This window comes from Lepidochelys kempii, chromosome 1 (assembly GCF_965140285.1).
Source record: "Lepidochelys kempii isolate rLepKem1 chromosome 1, rLepKem1.hap1, whole genome shotgun sequence".
NCBI lineage: Eukaryota > Metazoa > Chordata > Testudines > Cheloniidae > Lepidochelys > Lepidochelys kempii.
This window is the reverse complement of record NC_136380.1, coordinates 137,506,343-137,530,069: the sequence shown is the minus strand read 5'-3', so window position 1 is coordinate 137,530,069 and position 23,727 is coordinate 137,506,343. Positions and strand designations below refer to the sequence as shown.

The window sequence follows — 23,727 nt, the reverse complement described above, 5'->3', positions numbered from 1 at the left end:
GCTCTAATTTGTGCCTACATACCAACGTCTCTAAGAAGCCATTCCAGCAACCGAGGATAACCATGCACTTCCAGCAGACAGCACTCTGGACTCCACTTTCCCCCAGCTTCCACTCCTGGGCTAGAGATAGGAAGGGAGTGGTTCTGAGGCAGCAAATTATTCTACACACGAGACTCCTCAGCTGTCTGGTTAGGTCAGCTTGTATGGGTCCCTCTGTAGAACCAGAGACACACAAAGGGGCCTGTGACAGAGTGGAGGTTGAAAACATGGGAGCCTGCACTCTGATCACTCAGCTATTAATTAGTTTCCCTTGAGAAAGCTGATGGGGGTAATTAGTCAATCAGGCTAGGCAGCTGGATGGTCTGAGGAGCCAATTACCCCATCAGCCCAAGGCTGATAAAGAGGCAGGATGGAGGTGTCAGGGGGGAGAGAGGGAGGGACAGGTCTAGCTGAGCCTGGTCACACAGAGGCACAGAATAAGGAGACTTCTGTTCCCCTGAGGTCCTGGTGAGAGGGCCAAACGCTAGGTTAACATTGTAAATAGACTGTTGCATGGGGATTGTTGTGGAAAGGGTGGAGGGAACTCAAAATAAAAGGACCTATGAAGGTGCTAGCATGGGAGTCTGTGCAGTTTCTGCAGGGAGAGGGCAAAAGGGGAGCCATGCCCCGTGACAGGGCCATAAATGGATCCAAGAATCAAGCTCAAAGTCTTTACAGAATGCAATTAACTAGATGGTTATAAAAGTCAAGTTTAAAGGACAAGCTGGATTTTCCTCTGTTGACACAGCACTAGATTTAACCAGCAGATGGTGCTGCTGCATGTCTTCTGTTCAAGAATTTTTCAGAAATAAGAAAGGAAAATGGAAAAGAAAATAGTAAGGTACAAACAGAGAATATAAATTCTGCCAAGAATAAAACATGCAGCCTCCAGAAATTTCCATTCCTGAACTTTGTAGCTTTTTATTTTATTTCAATGGCTGCTGTTGTCCTCTCTTTTTATATTCATTTGTCCAGGAATGGAATTAACCAGGGTAGATGCAGCCATTAGCATTTATTTATCGTGACTGACTTGTTTACTGGGTTTTAACTTCTTTTCATGGCCGAGACTAATGTGTTTTCCATTCACAGCTGGTGTGAAGAAAGCATCAGGGAGCTCTGAAGCTAATGAACACAAACACTGTCACTTGGTCATCAGCTGCCGAGGACCTAGTAATTACAGATATTCCACAGCACTCACTAGTTTGGAAATGTTCATTCATTTATTATGCGGTTTCTCTCATTAAATTTCATTACGCCAACCATTTTGCCTAAGGTATCTTGTATTTCCAGTATTAATCAGCCATTTACAACAGACTATAGGAGCTAGAACAGACTAAAATGGATTACCCATTCTTACCAAAATTATAGATAATTCACCAATGATAGAATCATGTCTGCAAGAGTGTGCAGCACGAATAAAGCTAATGTTCTCCAGAAACTTTCACTACTCTAATGAAATAATTGTTACTACTGGGATTAACTTTTCTTAAGGTATTTTTTATGATGATGAATGTTTGAGATCTCACCTTGGGAGGTCATGGGGAGCAGGGATGGAGGACTGAATGGGTCTATGACCCCTGGCAAGTGAGTGTTCTACAGGGAGGGATGGGGAGAGGGAAGATGGACATGTGGCTATCACTTAGTTCACTCTGTCAGGTGGGATCTCTGTGGTGATGAATGGATGGTTGGGGGATGTGTAATTTAACTAGCCTTTTTAGGATGGAACGGTTCCATAGGATGTGGATGGAAGACTTTTGTAGGAAAGCTTGGAGGGTGGAGTTGGGGAATTGGACGGTGTGTCTCTGGCATCATTTGTGGCCTATTTGGAAGTCCTTATTCAGGTAGTCAGTTGCTGCAGCTGCATTCTCTCAGTGGCTGCTTTTGGATGTCTGCCATGAATTGAGGACTTGGCAATCCGCCTAGACAGGGATGGGGTGTTAAGGATTTGTCGCCTCAATCCCTATCATGATAGTCATGGAAGTAGGCAAACAGGGAATAAGAAGTGAGCATATTATATTATTTATTATCAGTCCCACTAGCCATGCCTGAAGTCCTATTTTGGAGTATGGGATGTTGATGGATTGTGGCTGTGATATTCAACTCAAGCAAGCAAGGGTTGTGGTGTCTTGACTATGCTGTCACTACATTTCTAAGTATGCAGACTTTCATAGTCTCTTCTGTTTCTAGTCTTCTGTCTATGCAGACTTTTTGCCAGAAGCTGGGAATGGGCGACAGGGGGTGGATCACTTGATGATTACCTGTTCTGTTCATTCCCTCTGGGGCACCTGGCATTGGCCATTCTTGGAAGACAGGATACTGGGCTAGATGGACCTTTGTCCATCTCCTACCCAGTATGGCCATTCTTATGTTCTCTTCTAAATCTTAAGCTGCACGGGAGTGATGATTTATCTAGTATTTAATGGATGATGGCTGCGTCTCAACTCAGGCAAGAATGAGATGATGTTTGTACGATGAGAAAAACAACTGGAGGAAATGGTGGAAATCATATCAGCGTCTCTAATGAATCATGTCAGCATCCTCCCATTTCCCCCAAGGTTTCATAGTTTGGGGATTCTTGGCTGGTGTTGAATTTCTGGGCAGCAGCAGTAGTTAAGAGCTTTCGTCTGCATTCAAAAAGAAAGCTCCTTCCTTTCCATCTGGATCCAGATGTGTCATAGTTATGCACACCGTTGTCACTTTGGGTATGTCTACACTGCAGCTGGGCACATCCTCAAGCTAGCGCACTGAAAATAGCAGTGTGGATGTTGCAGCGTGGACAGTGGCTTGGGCTAGCTACCCAGATACAAGCTTGCCTAACCCCCAGGGTCCATACTCAGATGGCTAGCCCATGCTACTCACTGTGCCGCAACATCCACACAACTATTTTTAGCATCTTACCTTGAGCAGAGAATGGCTGTCTACCCAGGTTGGGCAGCACACTTCCTGCTGCAGTGTACACATACCCTTTAAGGAAAGTCTATTATGAAAAGCTCCGCATGGTGCTATTCTACCAAATCATCCAGAAACTTCAGCCAATGCAGTGGAGCACTCATTAAACAGGGTTTCAGTGACAGAGAGAGAGAGAGAGAGCACATTACTTCTGTGCTCCACAATCTGCACTGGCTATTGCCTGATTTCAGGGTGAAGCTTAAGCGTTTAAAGCCTATCTTGACTTTCACAGCCCTAAATGGCTTGGGTCATAGAATCAGAGAATCATAGAATATCAGGGTTGGAAGGGACCTCAGGAGGTCATCTAGTCCAACTGCCTGCTCAAAGCAGGACCAATCCCCAACTAAATCATCCCAGCCAGGGCTTTGTCAAGCCTGACCTTAAAAACTTCTAAGGAAGGAGATTCTACCACCTCCCTACGTAACGCATTCCAGAGTTTCACCACCCTCCTAGTGAAAAAGTTTTTTCTAATATCCAACCTAAACCTCCTCCACTGCAACTTGAGACCATTGCTTCTCGTTCTGTCATCAGCTACCACTAAGAACAGTCTAGATCCATCCTCTTTGGAACCCCCTTTCAGGTAGTTGAAAGCAGCTATCAAATCCCCCCTCATTCTTCTCTTCCGCAGACTAAACAATCACAGTTCTCTCAGCCTCTCCTCCTAAATCATGTGTTCCGGTCCCCTATTCATTTTTATTGCCCTCCACTGGACTCTCTCCAATTTTTCCACATCCTTCTTGTAGTGTGGGGCCCAAAACTGGACACAGTACTCCAGATGAGGCCTCACCAATGTCCAATAGAGGGGAACGATCATGTCCCTCGATCTGCTGGCAATGCCCCTACCTATACATCCCAAATGCCATTGGCTTTCTTGGCAACAAGGGCACACTGTTGACTTATATCCAGCTTCTTGTCCACTATAACCCCTAGGTCCTTTTCTGCAGAAGTACTGCCGAGCCATTCGGTCCCTAGTCTGTAGCGGTGCATGGGATTCTTCCATCCTAAGTGCAGGACTCCGCACTTGTCCTTGTTGAACCTCATCAGATTTCTTTTGGCCCAATCCTCTAATTTGTCTAGGTCCCTCTGGATCCTATCCCTACCCTCCAGCGTATCTACCTCTCCTCCCAGTTTAGTGTCCTCTGCAAACTTGCTGAGGGTGCAATCCACACCATCCTCCAGATCATTAATGAAGATATTGAACAAAACCGGCCCCAAGACCGACCCTTGGGGCACTCCACTTGATACCGGCTGCCAACTAGACATGGAGCCATTGATCACTACCCGTTGAGCCCGACAATCTAGCCAGCTTTCTATCCACCTTATCGTCCATTCATCCAGCCCATACTTCTTTAACTTGCTGGCAAGAATACTGTGGGAGACCATGTCAAAAGCTTTCCTAAAGTCAAGGAACAACACGTCCACTGCTTTCCCCTCATCCACAGAGGCAGTTATCTCGTCATAGAAGGCAATTAGATTAGTCACGCATTACTTGCCCTTGGTGAATCCATGCTGACTGTTCCTGATCACTTTCCTCTCCTCTAAGTGCTTCAGAATTGATTCCTTGAGGACCTGCTCCATGATTTTTCCAGGGACTGAGGTGAGGCTGACTGGCTTGTAGTTCCCAGGATCCCCCTTCCCTTTTTTAAAGATGGGCACTACATTAGCCTTTTTCCAGTCGTCCGGGACTTCCCCTGATCGCCATGAGTTTTCAAAGATAATGGCCAATGGCTCTGCAGTCACATCCGCCAACTCCTTTCGCACTCTCGGATGCAGCGCATCCGGCCCCATAGACTTGTGCTCGTCCAGCTTTTCTAAATAGTCCCGAACCACTTCTTTCTCCACAGAGGGCTGGTCACCTCTTCCCCATGCTGTGCTGCCCAGTGCAGCAGTCTGGGAGCTGACCTTGTTCGTGAAGACAGAGGCAAAAAAAGCATCGAGTACATTAGCTTTTTCTATCTGAGAGATTGCCTCTCTTCTTGTCTCCTGATGCAGCAGCTGAGCTCACCTGAGGTGCTTGAGCTAGCAAACCCCTCCCCCACCCCCACCACTGGTATCAATGGAGTGCCAAATACAGAGGTAAAATAACTGCTGTATTCCACTTGAGATCCCCCTGATTATGCATCCCAGGATCACATTAGGAGCTCCTGTTCAGCTGATTATTCACAATGACCCCCAAATCTTTTTTAGAGTCACTGCTTTTTTAGAGTCCCCCGTACTGTAAGTGTGACCTAAATTCTTTGTTCTTTATGGCCTTCAAATCTATGAATGTATGAAGAAGGATTACAAATGGCATCATACAGTGGTCCCCTTTAAAAAAATTGTCAAATGTGCCTTAGATAAACAGAGAAGGTGTCTACAGTTTTTCCTTCATTCCTGTAAACTTAATATAGGAAATTTGTACAATTCTGCAAATACTGAAGAAAAATGATAGGGGTCAGATTCTTGACCCCAGTTCTAACCTCTTTGTATTACTTGAGTGCAAATAACTGCAGCTGGTCACGTGAAAATTGGCTCTGGGCTTCTCAGCCAGCCGCCCCTGCCCCTGCCCCTGCCCGAGTGGATGTGCTATAAAGTAGAAAGGGACATAAAGGGCAGAGCAGAATTCTCTGTGTATGGACCTCGGGGACTAGAACCCAGTTCTGCAGAGCTTAGGACAGCTGACTTTTCCACATCACTCACAGGAGGCTACATATAGCATTGTGGCAATTCGGCACTAGGGGATGTCCCACCCAAAGGGGCCTTAACAATAGCACCTGGCAGCCTTCTGATTGGCTTGTGCTCACTGTTTAACCTTACAGGGTGCCCTCAGAAGTTGTCTGGGTAACAACCCAGATTTCTGGTTTGCTGTGACTCCAGGCCTCATCTTGCTTTCTGAGCTCTAGTCTCTGACCCTGACTCTTGCCTACTGACTCTAGCCTAATGCTGTCCCAGGCTCTTACCGATTGACCCTGGCTCTAGTGATTACTCTAATTTCTGCTTGCTGACTACTGCCTTGTGCCTGTCCTTGACTTATAGACACCAGCCCAACTGTGACTGTTAGGCCAGACGGCCTATGCTCTAGTTCCCTTATACTCTGTAGCACTTCTCAGCTGGCATATGGTCCCCAGGCGTCTCTATCTTATGTTACGGCTGGGGCTGAGTCCATAGAAGCTAGAAAATCAGGGAGCCATAACTGGATCTCTGACACACTCAGCACCAGTGGAGGGATATCTCAGTGCAGGAGAGAATCTGGGTCATTTTGTTATCTAAGGCAACTGGCAAGTTTTTAAGGGTAACCATTGGGTTAATACTGAGTTCCTATTCTGACCTTTGTGGGCAGGTATTTCCTATACAGTGCTGAACAGCGCGAGCTGAATTGGCAATACAGCGGGAAAGGGATGAGATGGAATTACCTAGCTCATTTTGCATCATACCTCAGTTAGGACTGTCGCTGCTGTTATTGCTAGTGAAAACCCAGCCTTTTAACCAGCGGCCTTTGCCTCCTCAAACATCTATGAAAATGAAAATGATTCTAACATAGTCAAAACAAATAAAAAAAATCTTGGGAAGAGGAAAAGGTATTTGTCCCAATCACATCAGCTCCTTTTGACAGTTTCTTTTCCACACATTTTCTGTTTCAGATCTCATCTTTCCTTTCCATTTATGGACTTATCTAGTTGTTTCCTGACTCTGTTGAAGCACCTGGCTTCACTGCTGCTATTAATGGCTCATTTCATGTGTGTAGTACTGTATTTGTCTGAAGCAGTTTCATTAAAAAAATCTGCTTTACAATTATCCTAGAATCCTAATTTTGGTTTACAATGGCCTTTAAAGTTTGTAACAAGTGAAGGGTCATTCTTCTTAGGTTTTATTATTCATCTCTTCCAATCATTTAAAAATAAGCAATTTAAGTCACTGCAGGGTTTTCCCTGTTTTCCATTAATAACACTATAAGCCTAATTTCCTCCCGTTAATTTTTCATAACTTGAATCTTTAGTACTTACTAATTTTTAAAGCAATTATATCTGTCTGCAGGGAGAACAGGCTTAATAAAACATCAGATATTGTACTGCCAAAGAGGTTCATTGGGAACATCAACTATTTGCAGCATTTGCTAGTCATTTAAGTAGCATCTTTTTGCCCCACTGATGGTGCTTATTTCTAGGAGATGGTTCACAGCTGGAAACCCCAAGTGGAGGGAGGCAGCTTCTGTGAAAGATGGGGGTTAGGCCACCCCCCTGTCCTATGTGTTTCCTACTGACTAGTTCAGGTGGCTCACTGCTCAGTACACTGACTTTTGTGAATTCCAGTCATAGGTGCTTAAAGTTCCTGTGTATTATATAGGGAGTCTGGGTGCCTAACTCAGGGCTCTGAATTCTGCTAGGCAGTAAGGCACTTAAAAGCTAAATGGTAAACCACTGGATCTAAATCCCCTTCGTGGATCTAGCCATAAGTACCTGAGGAACTTGGGTTCCTAAGTCAGTTAGGCACTTTTTGAAAATGTTATCCATGGTTCTAGAGAAATGTGGCAGTTTCTGAAAGATTCAGATTTCCTTGACACCTCTCACTGGTTTCAGGCCTGGGTATGCTATTGGGCCTGCTCTTGTCTTGTTGACTGTCCTTTCTAGTCCTGCAGTCCCCTGCTTCATTTACTACACCCCTTCCAACTCTGCAACAAATGAAGCAGTGTTCCTATGGCCAACAGACACCTCTTCTGCGCAACCCTGATTCATTTATAGATCATATTCCATCCTGTGCACTGAATAAGGCTTGGATCCTGTGGAAGAAACAGTGTGTGTTCATGTAATTAAAGGCTGCATTATAATGCATACACACAAGGGTGTCAAATTAAGGTTGTACAGTCAACCTTAATTCTGTCATTTCCTAACGTTTGAGTGCTTGACTTGGCAACCTTAATAATATTATTTTAACATCATTTTTCTTTGTAATTCCCTGGGTTTTTATAAAAATGAATTGAAAAAATTAGAAATTCAGTCACATGGTATCATATTGATACCAGCATGGTTCATCAGGATTGGAATCTTTAAATTCACCACCCAGACTTCGGTCACTTATGCTAACAGAGTAGCTAATAGCAGTAATAGGTTGTTAGCCTCTGTGTGGACCAGAACTAGAGGAGACAAAACACACTGTGGTAGTAGGTTTCACACATATTTGCTGACAGCAGAGAGGTGGTGAAATGCAGGAATCTTGTGTTCCATTCCAGGTTCTGGAAGGGAGAGTTCTCTAGTTGGTACAGACCCTGCTGCCTTTCTCCCACCCCCACAAGCCTGCTCTGTTTTTTTTTCTCCCATTCCTGGCTGCACATCTCCGCCCCAGTTTCCTTTCCCTGCTCACCCATTCTCAGTCTCCATCCCTGGGCAGTGTTGTCCCTGCTGAACAACTTATTATATCTCAGTCTCCCCACCCCCACTCTGGCTCTTGTCTTTTCTGCTTCAGAGTAACAGCTGTGTTAGTCTGTCTTCGCAAAAAGAAAAGGAGTACTTGTGGCACCTTAGAGACTAACCAATTTATTTGAGCATGAGCTTTCGTGAGCTACAGCTCACATCCGATGAAGTGAGCTGTAGCTCACGAAAGCTCATGCTCAAATAAATTGGTTAGTCGCTAAGGTGCCACAAGTACTCCTTTTCTTTTTGTCTTTTCTGCATTAGTCTGCATTCCGCTGCCTTGTTGCCTGGGAGCCAGCAGAGGGAGCATTAAGACCACAGGAGAGAGAGGATTCTTGCTTTCAGTTCATGTACCCAGCACCTCAGAGGCCACTGGCAGCCAGGAGAAGCAATTATGGTAAATGTTTTGCTCAGCCCCTGCAGCCCTGAGCTGGAGCATGCTTGGTACAGATATAATCTTCCGAGAATTTAGCTGCCAAACTCTAACAAGTCTCTACAGAACATGAATGAACAGACACTTTTCAAAGTCCTATCGCTTCCTATCGCCCAATATCACTTGGATATTAGGAAAAACTTTTTCACTAGGAGGGTGGTGAAACACTGGAATGCGTTACCTAGGGAGGTGGTAGAATCTCCTTCCTTAGAAGTTTTTAAGGTCAGGCTTGACAAAGCCCTGGCTGGGATGATTTAATTGGGGATTGGTCCTGCTTTGAGCAGGGGGTTGGACTAGATGACCTCCTGAGGTCCCTTCCAACCCTGATATTCTATGATTCTCCAATCTGAAACTCTTTTACTTGAGGATTTCTGGGAATAATGAAATCAATCCTGCGGTTGATCTCTTAACTTTTTAAGAGGTCACATGTCTGAATTCTAAAAGGATCCATCAAATCATAATGAGCACTGAGTAGCATCTGAACCTATTCTTTGTCAACATATTGCAAGAATAATTGGAGCTAATCAATGCAGAGGTTGATTAATTCTAATGAATCTCTCCAAAGTTCTCAGTGATTTAACAGAGCCCCATTTATTAAGCTAAAGAGATGGATTTGAGATGACTTTTCCATTTCATAAGCTTTATTAATTACCCCTAACAATTAACTAAAATCGAATGCAAAACATGATATCAGGAGACTACCTCTAACTTAACATACTTTTCCCTCCCTCCCTAACTATAAACAATCAAAGCACAACCTCAAACAAAATATCAGAACAAGATTAAATTTCCAGGTTAAGAACAAATAATTAAGTAAATGTCTCATAAATGAATATATCAACTCTGCCAGTCTAATAGCTGCTGCGGCGCCCCTCCCCAGCCCCAGACCTGCCGTGGCTGGAGGACAGGTTCCCCTCCCCCAGTCCTAATCCAGCCCAGCCCAGGACCTGCCACGGCCGGGGAACAGGTGCCTCTCCCCTGGCCCCAACCCAGCCCTGAACCTGCCGTGGCCAGAGGGACAGGTGTACCTCCCCCAGTCCCAGTCCAACAGAATTATGTTTGGACTACAGCCGGTTTATGTGTCAATACATTTTAAGGCAACTTCTCAGAACACTGAGTAAGATTTCCAGATGTAAGCAAAGCCAAGATCAGTAGCAAAGATAAGCTCTTCATCACTGGACTCTTAGCTCTAAGAACCTACTCATATTTTCCTATTCACATGGATTTTTACCTTTTCCACCTTAAGAAAAATGTGGCATGTCATTTGATAGCTGCCAGCTAGTCTCCAGAAAGTCCATGACCTTAAAATTCATGGTTTCCCAGACTGAAAGTGAATTGGCCCTATGCTCTAGTAATTATGTAAATGCTCTGACAAACGAGCTACAATTCTGCTTCCATAGTTGAACTAGATCTGTTAAGAAATCACTTGTAGTTAGTATCTCTGATATAGACTTTCTGGCTTAAGGTCAGTCCAGTTTAGCTCGCAGATGCTATTTCAGCTGACTAGCAGTTAACATTTAGATCATTCATGATAACAGATTTGTGAATGATCAGTAGTAAGGTTAATTCATTTCTAAACCCGCAAAGGCTTTCTAGGATTCTCTGTACCATTAGCCTGCTTTTTGAGTTGTCAGGAAGGAGGCAGACCATCTCACACTCCATGACCAACTTTGTGATAAGGTTGTTTCCTATTAAGACTTACACTCTGTACCTCTACATGACATTTTCCACCATTTATGCAAGTAAACTTGTTTTCCTCAGAGTTCTGTGTTACATTTTTACAACTCATAGCATTTCACATATTCTTTGACAGTAATTGCATATTCCCCGATTATTGTAGCTTGATAAAATGCATTTTTATTGTCTCAGTAATTCCCTATATATTTTTATCCTTCACCTTTCATTTCTATCCATGAACATGGGGTGGCAGGGTTGTCTAGTAGTTGCAGCTTTAGACTGAATCAGAGATCTGGGTTCACCACTGGATCACACTGTAGGCCTGATACTCACTCACATTAAGTTGCATCTCACTTGAGAAACGGTCCATTGATTGTGTGACTTTGGACAAGTCACTTTGCCTTAGTTCTGATTCTGTACACCTCAATTTCCCTACATGTGAAAATTAGGATAACACCCACCTCTCAAACCCACAGGGTTAGTTTACATGTCAATCTGAGGGTGTGATTCCCAGCTGGATGAGACATACCTGTCCCAACTCTGATCAAGCTAACGAGCTAAAAATGTATAATCGTAGTGGTGCGAGCTGCAGGCGGGACTAGCTGCCCCAAGTTCATACCCATCCGTGGCTACACTTCTACTTTTAGCATGCTAGCTTGATCAGAACTAGGATGGGCATGTCTCCTTGATGGCTGAAACCGGGCACCGATGTGAGAAAAAATGGAGCTGCCTTGGGACGTGTTGCTGGGATACTCATCCCAACATTAGTTGGTCCATCTGATCAGCCTGCTCTCCCACTGCACCCCATCCACCTTCACGTTGATGCTATTGGTGGCATCACTGATACTCCATTGGGGTGGAGGGGTGGTTGTGCAAGTGATTCGAGAAATGTGGGTCGGAGTGGAGCAAGGCTGTAATGTTTCCTGTCAGGCCTTGGGGTCTGAGTGATGGATGAAGACAGCACTCATGGGACCAGCCCAGATCATATCAAATAGATATATTCAGAGCTTGAAATAGCCAATCAATCTTGGACGCTTTGAGAAAGATATTCCACCTTTCTAATGTAAATGTCACTCTCACTGGGATTTTGTGTACTAAGAGCCTCTAAGACTGTGTCTACACTAGAGGACTGAACTGGTAGGGTAGAAGGTTTAGAAATCATATTGTTTAAGCAGTTTTGCCCATGTCTACATTTACATGATATTAAACCATTCCAGATGCGCTGTCCTCATGGTGTCTCAGTTTCCCACATGGCTCCCTGAAGAGATATATTAAAAGGTCTTCTGAGACAGTGGTTTTCAAACTGAGGGTCGCGACCCAGTATTGGGTCGTGGAATGTAAGGCACTGAATCGCGGTGACTCTGGTCAGCACCGCTGACCGGGCCGTTAAAAGTCCTGTCAGCAGTGCTGCCCGGCTAAGGCAGGCTGGTCCTTACCTGATCTGACACCGCACTGTCAGTAGCGTAGCCAGGGAGGGAGCAGGGGGGGAGCAGCCACTCCCCTTCTGAGCCCAAGTGGCGCCTTTTTAATTTATAGGTGCCTTTTTTAATTTTTACTCACCCGGTGGCGCTCCAGGTCTTCGGCGGCTGGGGCCTTCATGCGCTCCGGCTCCTCCGCGGCACGCGTGTTCATGCACTCCGGTTCCACTTCGGCGGCGGGGGCCTTCACTAGCTCTGGTTCCTCAGCGGCATTTTGGTGGCGGGGGCCTTCAGGGCTGCCGAGGACCCAGAGCACCGCCCAGTGCGTACCAGCGGGTGTCACCTTTTTTTATGTCCGCTGCCCCTCTTCGCTCCACCTAGCTATGCCACTGCGCACTGCACCCCAGAAACAGCCAGCAGCAGATCCGGCTCCTAGACAGGGGTGCCACGGGGCTCTGGGCGCTGCCCCCACCCCGAGCACCCGCCAATGGGAGGTGGAGGGGGTGGTGTCTGCGGCTGAGAGCCACGCTGAGCCACTTGCACACCTCCGCCTTGGAGCCGGACCTGCTGCTGGCCGCTTCCGGGGTGCAATGCAGTCCGCGGTGCCAGGACAGGCAGGAAGTCTGCCTTAGCACCCCCGCTGCCCCACTGACCAGGGGACACCTGAGGTAAATCCACACCCCAACCCTGTGTCCCAGTCCTCTGCCCCAGCCCTGAGCCCTCCCAAACCCGGAGCCCCTTCCTGCATGCAAACCCCACCCCAGAGCTTGCACCCCCAGCCCAGTGCCCTGACTCCCTCCTGCACCCCAACCCCCTGCCCCAGCCCAGAGCCCCCTCCCATACCCTGAACCCCTCATTCCCAGCCCTACCCTGCAGCCCTCACCCCCACACTCCAACCCTCTACCCCAGCCCTGTGCCCCCTAGCCCCTCATCCCCAGCTCCATTGGGTCACGGGCATCAACAATTTTCCTCAACTGGATCACCAGAAAAAATGAGACCAGGGAATTATGGCAGAAGAGCTCAAACTCCATAAATGCCTGGAGTCAACACCATTTCCAAATAATTTTCTCCAAATGGAGGGTGGGATGAAAGCTCAGCGTTTGCTCTTTGCACAGCAACAAAGGTTTCTGCCGGAACTTTAGAAAAGCTGTTGCAAGGTGAAACTACGATACTTCAATGTGGAAAGATCTATTAGATAATCTTCTCCGTCCCCTGCCTGTAGAAGTGCTCCTGTACTTTTTTTTAGTGCCCTGCCCTGACTAATTTAAAATGTGTCAAGCTATGGGGCTTTTATTACTTGCCTTTGGAGACGATTGTGCAGTTTAATAGAGCTCAGCATTCGGAAGCTTTCTCTAATATTCAGCCTCTTTCTCTTTCCTTAATTTCATCCCCTTACTCCTAGTTATACATTCTCCTCCAGTTTAAGCCCTTTCACGCTGAATGTGAGAGCTGGGTCTGCAAGGTCACTGTAGATGGATTTCTTCAAAAGAGAAGTAAGGCTTTGTGAAAGAGCACTCCCAGAAAGTTGCGAGAATAGTGCACTCTCACGAAAAATTACCTTGCTGTGTGGCAATACTAAATTCTCAGAAAATGACCGAGGCACGTCACCATCACTGTGTTGAATGAGACCACTAATAATACATAATAACAATTCAAACAAAATGATAGTGACAGTGTGCTACAATGGAGGGAATGCACTCTGCAGCCAGGAGACAAATGGAAATGCAACACTTCATATTAATGCTTCATAAAGTTGTGGAAGGTTTCAAGCAGAACAGCTGGTGTTCTAAGAAACTGAATGTTCCAGGGCCAGCTAAGGTTGACTAGGTAAGTGCTGTTGCATGGAATGTTATGCAAGATTGTACAAGCTTGGATTAATAACTAATGTCCTTGTTAAGATATGAAAACAAGATAATCTTCAAGTTTTTCCAAAGAGGCTTCACAGGTTTTTTATTAGCAGATCATGAATTGGCCAACACTAAACTGTTGTTGCTATGGGCAATATGAGAAATGTATTAACATGCATGCTTTCAGGGCACTACAGCCAAGCCCTAAGATACACCCACATTTGCTCCAATCCCTCAGACAGAGACAAACACCTACAAGATCTCTACCAAGGATTCTTAAAACAACAATACCCATCTGGGGAAGTAAGGAAACAGATTGACAGAGCGAGATGGGTACCTAGAAGTCACCTACTACAGGACAGGCCCAACAAGGAAAATAACAGAAAACCACTGGCCATCATGTACAGCCCTCAGCTAAAACCTCTCCAGCACATCATCAACAATCTACAACCTATCCTGGGAAACAATCCCCCACTCTCACAGGCCTTGGGAGGCAGGCCAGTCCTCGCTTACAGACAGCCCTACAACCTGAAACAAATACTCACCAGCAACTATACACGACACCAAAGAAACACTAACCCAGGAACCAATCCCTTTAACAAACCCTGTTGCCTTCTCTGTCCTCATATCTACTCTAGTGACACCATTATAGAACCCAACCACACCATCAGGGGCTCATTCACCTGCACATCTACTAACGTGATATATGCCATCATGTGCTAGCAATGCCCCTCTGCCATGAACATTTAATTATCTGTGTTTTCTAACTTGAATAAAATTGGTCCTACCTTATTGAAGATCATTTGAAATTATTCACTGTTATTTGGGACAAGTTCTGAGAACTATTCTCTGACAGAACAAAAACAGTACTTGTGATTATGCTGAGTTTGCACACAGACCAAGATCAGTAGTACTTGGCCAAAGGGGATGCGAGTTAAAACTTAAGAGGGGTGGCTGACAAAGGAGATTTTAAATATGCATGGGAAATGGAAGAAATAGTTTAGCATAAACTGACAAGGCAAGCAAGGGTATGTTTTTAAAAATCAAGTGATTGTTACTTCATACACTAAATGGACTAGAATTCTGAGGTGACAGATGTGATAGACACAGCATTAGGCTGTCAGAAGGAAATGAGCCTTCTCTACCATGCTCTAGGTAATACTTTTGTAGTTTGCAACATAAGCTTTGTAAACAGTTAGTAAAGTTATTCATTGTATTAGATTAGATGCCCAGATCTTTAAACCCAGAAAGGGACCATTGTATTCTTTTAATCTGATCTCCTGCATAACACAGCCCATAGCATACCCACAATAATTCCCGCATCAAGAATTATCTTGACTTCTGGTTGAGCTAGAGCATATATTTTAGAAAAGACACTCAGACATCAAGTGACGGAGAATCCACCATGTCCCTAGATAAGTTGTTCCAATGGTTAATTACCTTCACTATCTTATTTCTAGTCTGAAATTGTCTAGCTTCATCTTCCAGAAGTGCTCACCCAAAATGTCTATCTGAGGTACCCCCCTCTCTACATCCCCTTAACCTTGAAGTGACGTGTGGCTTTGTTCCTGTTTTCACCTACTTTCTGGTGTTTCTGCTTTTGTTGGTTGCTCACAAGAGAATTAGCTGCTGCTGTGTGCTCCTTACCTGGATGCAAGGCTGCCTCCCAGTTTGTGCTGCTCGTGCTGTCTCAGGAGCTTGTGGGGAGCAACAGGCAAAGAGATAGGGAGGCATTTGATTCAAAGGAGGTACCAGCCTTCTCTTCTTACTCTCTAGAAGCTGTGTACTTTCCTGCAATGAAGTTGGGGACCTAGCTGATCTCCATAGTTCTGTTTAGAACTCTGCTCCTCCTCCCTATGTCCCCTATTGTTTTTCCACTGCCCCATTCCCTGCAGCCCAAATGGAAATGAGCTAAAAGCATTGGGAGCAGGAAACACACACGCTCGTAAGAACATAAGACCAGCTATACTGGATCAAACCAAAGCTCCATCTAGCCCAGTATCCTGTCTTCTGTCAGTGGTCAATACCAGGTGCCCCAGAGGGAATTAACAGAACAGGTAATCATCAAGTGATCCATCCCCTATCACATATTCCGAGCTTCTGGCAAGCAGAGGCTAGGGACACCATCCGTGTCCATCCTGGCTAATAGCCATTTATGGACTTATTCTCCATGAATTTTATCTAGTTCTTTTTTTAATCCTGTTATAGTCCTGACCTTCACAACATCCTCTGTCAAGGAGTTCCACAGGTTGACCATGTGTTGTGTGAAGAAATACTTCCTTTTGTTTGTTTTAAACCTGCTGCCTATTAATTTCATTTGGTGACCCCTAGTTCTTTTATTATGAGAAGGAGTAAATAACAATTCCTTGTTTACTTTCTCCACACCAGTCATGATTTTATAGACCTCTATCATATCCCCCCTTAGTCATCTCTTTTCCAAGTTGAAAGATCCCAGTCTTATTAGTCTCTCTTCATATGGAAGCTGTTCCATACCCCAATCATTTTTGTTGCCCTTTTCCTGTATCTTTTCCAATTCCAATACATCTTTTTTGACATGGGGTGACCACATCTGCACGCGGTATTCAAGATGTGGGCATACCATGGATTTATTTAGAGGCAATATGATATTTTCTGCCCTATTATCTATCACTTTCCTAATGATTCCCAACATTCTGTTTGGTTTTTTGACTGCCGCTGCACTTTGAGTGGGTGTTTTCAAAGAACTATCCACAATTACTCCAAGATCTCTTTCTTGAGTGGTAACAGCTAATTTAGACTCTATCATTTTATGTGTACAGTTGGGATTATGTTTTTCAGTGTGCATTACTTTGTATTTATCAACATCAAATTTCATCTCCCATTTTGTTGCCCAGTCACCCAGTTTTGTGAGATCTCTTTGTAACTCTTCGCAGTCTGCTTTGGATTTAACAATCTTGAATAGTTTTGTATCATCTGCAAATGTTGCCACCTCACTGTTTACCCCTTTTTTTCAGATCATTTATGAATATGTTGAACAGTACTGGTCCCACTACAGACCGCAGGGGAGCACCACAATTTATCTCTCTGCATTCTGAAAACTGACCATTTATTCCTACCCTTTGTTTCCTATCTTTTAACCAGTAACTGATCCAGGAGAGCACCTTCCCTCTTCTCCCATGACAGCTTACTTTGCTTAAGATCCTTTCTGAAAATCTAAGTACACTATATCCACTGGATAACCCATGTCAACATGCTTGTTGACCCCCTCAAAGAATTCTATGAGATTGGAGAGGCATGATTTTCTTTTACAAAAGCCATGTTGACTGTTCCTAGACAAATCATGTTCATCTATGTGTCTGATAATTCTGCTCTTTACCATAGTTTCAGCCAGTTTGCCCGGTACTGAGATTAGGCTTAGTGGCCTGTAATTGCCGGGATTGCCTCTTGTGCCTTTTTAAAAAATTGGTGTCACATTAGTTAGCCTCCAGTCATTTGCTACAGAAGCTGATTTAAATGACAGGTTACATACAACAGTTAGTAGTTCTGCAATTTCACATTTGAGTTCCTTCAGAACTCTTGGGTGAATACCATCTGGTCCTGGTGACTTATTGCTGTTTAGTTTATCAATTTTTCTCCAAAATCTCCTCTCTCCTCAATTTGTCACCTAAAAAGAATGGCTCAGGTTTGGGAATTTCCCTCACATACGCAGCCGTGAAGACCAACACAAAGAATTAATTTCGTAATCCACATGAAATGAGTGTTTGAGCTAGTGAACTACTCAGATAATAATAAGAGGAAATGAATTCAAGTATTATTTAATAGGCTGTAGATAACTATCTTCCAAATGGAAATCTTTTCGAAGAATGTTAAAGATGGAAAGGGAAGCATTCAAAAGTCAGCAAATGCTCAAAGTTAAAGTTTCCCACATAGTTTTATTTATGCCCCCTTTTTAACTTCCTGATCATACTATTTTAAATTCAGGATCCCTGCCTCACACAATGTACAGATTAAACAGCGTGCATTGAAGGAGGAAGCTATTCAATTTCAATAGATTTTTAATCCTCGTGGTTACTGCATATCATCAATGAGAATGAGGCAGGGGTCCTCCCAAACTCCTGACTCATTTACTGTGTAATCTGAGCAAAGAGAGAGGAGTCCTGTAGAAAAAAAAGAGTGTCCTAATTAAAACTGTATCAGACTGCAAATATACAAAGTCACGCTGGCAACCTTAATTTGGTGTTTTTAGTCTTCTTAGTGCTTCATTTTGCAACTTCGGTGCTAGACTGTGACTTTTATACCATCCACTACACAGGACAGTGGCTTATTAGGGTTCCATTTGTTTGCAGAAATGGTGGTGGGGAGGCAGGGAAAGAGGAATTTTTCCCTTTCTTTTCCCAGTTAAACCCAGAACACACTCATATCCAAGGCGGGCGGCAGCACTACTTGATAAAAATACCTAAGTTACCTGTAGTTCATGAACAAAGCATAAACATTGCTAGAAGAGATACACATACACACCATTTCCACAAATAGCATAGCAAGTTGGTCAGGCTATGCAGTTTGTAATGCTGTGGTTATGTGGAATTTGGAAGCCTTTTTTGTAAATACTGGACATTTAGGGTAAACCAGTCCATTTTAAGAGGCACAAATTTACCTTTCAAAGCTTTTTTTAACATCCTATGATATAATTTCTGTCAGAGTTGATGTTAGCAGAATACATATATAGGGGTGAGCTACATCCAAAGCAGAAATGTTGCACCAACTTCTTAAGTTGGAGAAGGAATTTTAACAGTCACTTATTGATAGCCTCCAAGATTCTTCTCAAACACATTGTTATATCATCATTATCTCCATTGTTTGTGATGGTGTGCCCTTCTCAATGATTGTCAGACAATAGGCAAGTTTAAGTGCTTGCCCTATTGTGTGCATGAATTCATCCTCATGTTAGTCAGACACTCTTGGCAAAATGTTTCTAAGGTAACACGGCACTTCTCAGGTTGATCGTCTCTTCTCTGTCAGCCTAGTAACAAAATCCTGAAGCGTGCTAGCATCAAGCAGGCACATGTTGTATAACTGTTGCTTAAAGAATAAAATATGTTTTATCGGTTTCTTAGATGCTGATTGCTTTGTGACACATCGTAGAACTCTAGGCAACACCAGTCAGATCCCTCCACCTCATGTGAAATGCCACCCCGCCAGGGAGATGCATCAAAGCTGATTTTACAGTTTGTGCTACCCTGGAAACGTGGAGAAAGCACAGTTTCCCTGAAGTTACAAGCAGAGAAATTACCTCAGAACAGATTAGCCTTCAGTGTCTAAATCTTTGCAGGCTTGAAAACAAAGTATGTCTGCTTTTTTGGCTTTTAATTTTTACTGGGAATTCATATTTGAAGGGTCTTATTATATTTTCAGTAAGAGAGAGAGACATGACTAGCTTTCTATTCTTTGAGAGGATATGTTCCATGGATTAGGATACATATTTAGTTTCTAGTAACTTTCCCTCAGAAAAATAAAGTAAACATCACAACAAATTTCCTCCTTCCCAATTCCGGAGAGATGAAGGTTCAGGCTAGTACAGAGTTTGCCTTTTGCTAAAAGGGTACTGAGCAACAGGGATGCATTACAGGGACACTTGAGAACATACTGCAAATCTGCAAACAGCTTTTTACTATACCTTGGTGCAATTTCGGGTTGCGAAACTATTGAAAAACAATTTCAGGATACAAAAAAAAATTATTTTGCAGTGAAGCACAAGAAAAATGAATGAAGAGGAACTAAAGTACTATATTTGATTCTATTTTGTACTTGGATTGAGAATCCTTCTTTTATATCATTTTCTGCTCTATGTCTACACTGTCAGTGAGCCTGTACTTTGTAAAACTTTGCTTGTTAGGTCATATATTTTACTGGATAGCCATCATTCAAATTATGCCAAGGTCTCAAATAAATATAACTGTTGTGTTCCCTCTCATTGTGTTCTCAAGTCTCCTCATAAAACCAGCAAGTAATTTGGCATAATTAGCTGTCTCTGCTCAAAAGAGAGTGAGGAGTGGAATAGCATGTGTGGAGAAGGTCAGGAATGGGGTGCATTGGCAGTGCTGGCTATTAATCATCCACAAACATTAATTCACTCACCGATGTAAGAAAATAACTAGAAACCATCCTTCAGGCTCTCTACACTGAATGCCAGTTTTCCGTATGTAAAGTTTCTTGGTCTGCATTCACACATTCAAAATTTCCCAGGCACCAACCTGTGCTTATTCCATGATTACTTCATACATGTTTGGTTGCAGTTTATTTGGTCCCTGGGATTCTTCCCTGGGGCATGATTCTCCTATCCCTTACCCTAGTATAAATGAAGAGGAACTCCGCTAACATCAGTGGATGGGGGAAGGGGGTGTCTTGCGATGGATACACTATTTTAAGAGGGAAACAGTTACCAGTAAGCAAACCTCATAACTACAGGAATACATCCCCATTGAAGTCAATAGTAACTTTTCAATAGGCTGTGGTACAGACCCTTAAGAAAAGAAAGCTATGGAAAGCGCTCTCTCTTTCTCTTTTAAAAAATTTATATATGAGAAGATCCTCCAAACACAAATCCCCACAAAAACTAAAAGCTGAACAAATGGCCATTCCCGATTCTTAACCCTGAGAAGATTTTGACACTGAAGGCTCAACCTATATCGGTTCTCAGGTAATTTCTCTGCTTGATATTTCAGGAACATACAGTTTTTTCCATGTTTCCAGAGTAGCGCATTTCAGCTGTAAAATCAGCTTTCATGCATCTCCCTGGCGGGGTGGCATGTCAGATGAGGTGAAGGGATGTGACTGATGTTGCCTAGAGTGATGCGGTGTGTCACAAAGCAATCAGCACCTAAGAAACTGACAAAATGTTTTATTCTTTAAGCAACAGTTACACAACATGTACCTAGTTGATGCTAATGTGCTTTGGTTGGTGTTATAAGGCTGACAGAGATGAGACTTTATTAACTTGAGAAGTGCCATATTACCTTAGAAATGCTTTCCCATGAGTGTTTAACTAACATGTGGATGAACTCATGCGCACAATGGAAGGCAAGCACTTAAACATGCAGATTTGCTGAGAATTATTGAGACGGGTATAACCATATTGACGGCCTAATATCAACCTTGATGGCCAATGTGGGAGAATGGGAGTTTTGGGGGGTTAATGGGAATCCTTTATTAACATTCAATTACACAAAGGGGCTTAAGCATTGTGACGCTGATTGTTGTAGTCATTGGGCCTGAGAGAGAGAGCATGAGAATGACTCTAGTCCAGTGGTCAGGGCACCCATCTGGAAGGTGGGACACCTAGGGTCCAGGCCCTCTGCTCCAATGACTATTTAAGAATTTATTCAAAGCGGAACAGCTTCAATAGAAAAGATTATGAGAAATCAATATCAGAATAGTCCTGTGGTTAAAGCACTCTCCTGAAAGGGTAGAACTGAACTTGGGTCTGCCACCTTGCAGCTGAGTGTTTTAACCACTGGCTAAAAGCTCTAATGGGGATACCACCTTCTCCTTTGGCTTGATTTTGAATGGGACTTGATTCTGTCAGGGGCCTCTGAGCACATTTACTGGATTGGGTCCCACAGGTGAGATAGGCAGAGGAGCACCTATCTCCTCCCCCCCCCACCCCCGTTCGTGGATTGCTCTGGGACTTAGGCAAGAGATAAATGCCTAGCGTGAGACAGCAGTGTGTAGGCCAAGACACACAAATGTAGGTGCCAAGGGAACTTTTGCTGCTAATATTTAGACACCTACAGTGGGAGTTTTGTGGATGTCAGTGGCACCTAAACATGGGTTTTCAGTGTATAAATCTCAGTTTTAGGCACCTAAGTGGATCTGGGCCTCTGGGCCTCAGTTCTCTGTCTGTAAAATGGGATAGTATTTCCCTGCCTGGCAGGGGTGTTGTGAGGATAAACCACTAAAGGAGATTGTTTGGTGCTCAGATAATGTGGTGGTGGTGGGGGGTGATATAAGTACAATAGAAAGAGAAGAATACTGCTGAAGGCAATTTTTTTTGCCATATGGAAGGGACGAAATTGTACATCGTGTCCACAGTTACAAAAACCACATGACTTTCTCAGTGAGCATGCACTCAGTCTCTCTCACTCACCCCCTTCCCGACTGCAAGCACACAAGCTGAATTATGTACAACCATAGGATAGTAGAACCATTTTTTTAAAGGAAACAAAGCAGCAACATCTCTATCAGTGTTCATGTAACATAAGTGGTTTGTCCTGTGCTGTTGCCTCCCTCCGCCATTATGGGAAGGCCCTTTGATTTATTGCTTATTCCCTCACTGCCTTCTTAACAAGAACATCCAAACTTGGTACAGAGTCCTTATTACATGCTAAAAGGAGACACTTTGTAGGTGTAGCGATGCAGTAATGAGCAGCCAACCAGAAAGACAGCTATAGTTCCAAAGCAATTTCAAAATGCTGCTATTTATGGGCTCAGTTGTGGCTTTGTCATCAGCCCTGTTTATTAATTATTATTATTTGTATTGTGGCAATGCCTATGCATGCTAGTAATGAAGAAAGCCCTCACTCTGTTAGTACTGTACTAACACAAAACAGAGAGACAGCCCCATGGCCTACAGAGTTTACAATTTAAGTATTAGACAAGATAAAAGTGGTGGAGACAGACAGAGAGGGGACTAAAAGGAAACAATTAAACACATTGTTGCACTGTCCCAGGAACAGCGCTGAAACCAGATTGTGAGTCAGTCAGCATCTGGTTCCAAGGAGAAATAATCCACTCCAGCCTTTGTACCCAGTGCCAATGACTTCTTCTGGCATGCTGGCTCAGCAGTGCTGACCAGAGAGAATATGCTATTTTTCAATCAGCTCTACTCACAGTAGGTAAGTCCTGGTTTCATAGAAGTCAGTGGCAAACTCTCAACACTGTGTCTCAGTTGCTTTTGTTATATCAAATTCCTACTTAACTCTCATAAAAGGCCATCCACCGTGGTGTCCTAGCTAAGTAGATTTTATCATATAATGGGAGAAATGCATACATGTACTGTGACACGGATATTTCCTGAACAAAACTTTTCATAGACATTTGGCATAATCAGCTTATCTTTTAAAGGACGTATATTGTATAGTAACCGAAACCAATAAGTGATGTATGTATCTGTTGGGTAAATTATGTAATCCCAACAGATGAGAACATATTTTGGTGACATCGCTGCAGTAAGGATTCATCACAACCCAAAGGCCACACTCAAAGTGCATTTTGAAGAATGACAAAATAAGAAGGCGCAAGCACCTATCATTTAATCCGTTATTTAAATTGTTCTACTATAAATCTCATTCCAGTTCACCAAATGACATTCTTTTAACTGTGAAAATTGTCTGCCTTTTTTAATATCATAACTTTCAAACCGACTACGTTAAATTCATACTAATTACAACTTTATAATTGGACTTTATAATTTTACAATTATACAACTTTATAATTCTTAATAATTCCTATAAGAAAAGGAGTACTTGTGGCACCTTAGAGACTAACCAATTTATTTGAGCATGAGCTTTCGTGAGCTACAGCTCACTTCATCGGGTGCATACCGTGGAAACTGCAGAAGACATTATATACACACAGAGACCATGAAACAATACCTCCTCCCACCCCACTGTCCTGCTGGTAATAGCTTATCTAAAGTGATCATCAAGTTGGGCCATTTCCAGCACAAATCCAGGTTTTCTCACCCTCCCCCCACCCCCCAAACTCACTCTCCTGCTGGTAATAGCCCATCCAAAGTGACCACTCTCTTCACAATGTGTGTGATAATCAAGGTGGGCCATTTCCCGCACAAATCCAGGTTCTCTCACTCCCTCACCCCCCTTCCAAAAACCACACACACAAACTCACTCTTACCAGCAGGAGAGTGAGTTTGTGTGTGGGGGGGTGGAGAGCGAGAAAACCTGGATTTGTGCTGGAAATGGCCCAACTTGATGATCACTTTA

At 43.6% G+C, this 23,727-nt stretch overlaps 1 protein-coding gene across 3 annotated transcripts in view; it reads left to right on the top strand.

Moving 5' to 3' along the window:
- Nucleotides 1-1,346, top strand: part of ASB9 (ankyrin repeat and SOCS box containing 9) — a 30,125-nt gene extending 28,779 nt beyond the window's left edge. The window contains exon 8 of one of the 3 annotated variants that reach the window (XR_012160201.2): nt 1,129-1,210. Coding sequence is in view for 1 of the 3 variants with exons in the window: in XM_073355394.2 (XP_073211495.2) it covers nt 1,129-1,283 (155 nt within the window). In the remaining 2 variants the exon portion in view is untranslated. Of the gene's footprint in view, nt 1-1,128 lie in introns of all 3 variants that reach the window. The other 2 variants (XR_012160202.2, XM_073355394.2) reach the window with 2 other exon arrangements.
- The last annotated feature ends 22,381 nt before the right edge of the window (nt 1,347-23,727 follow it).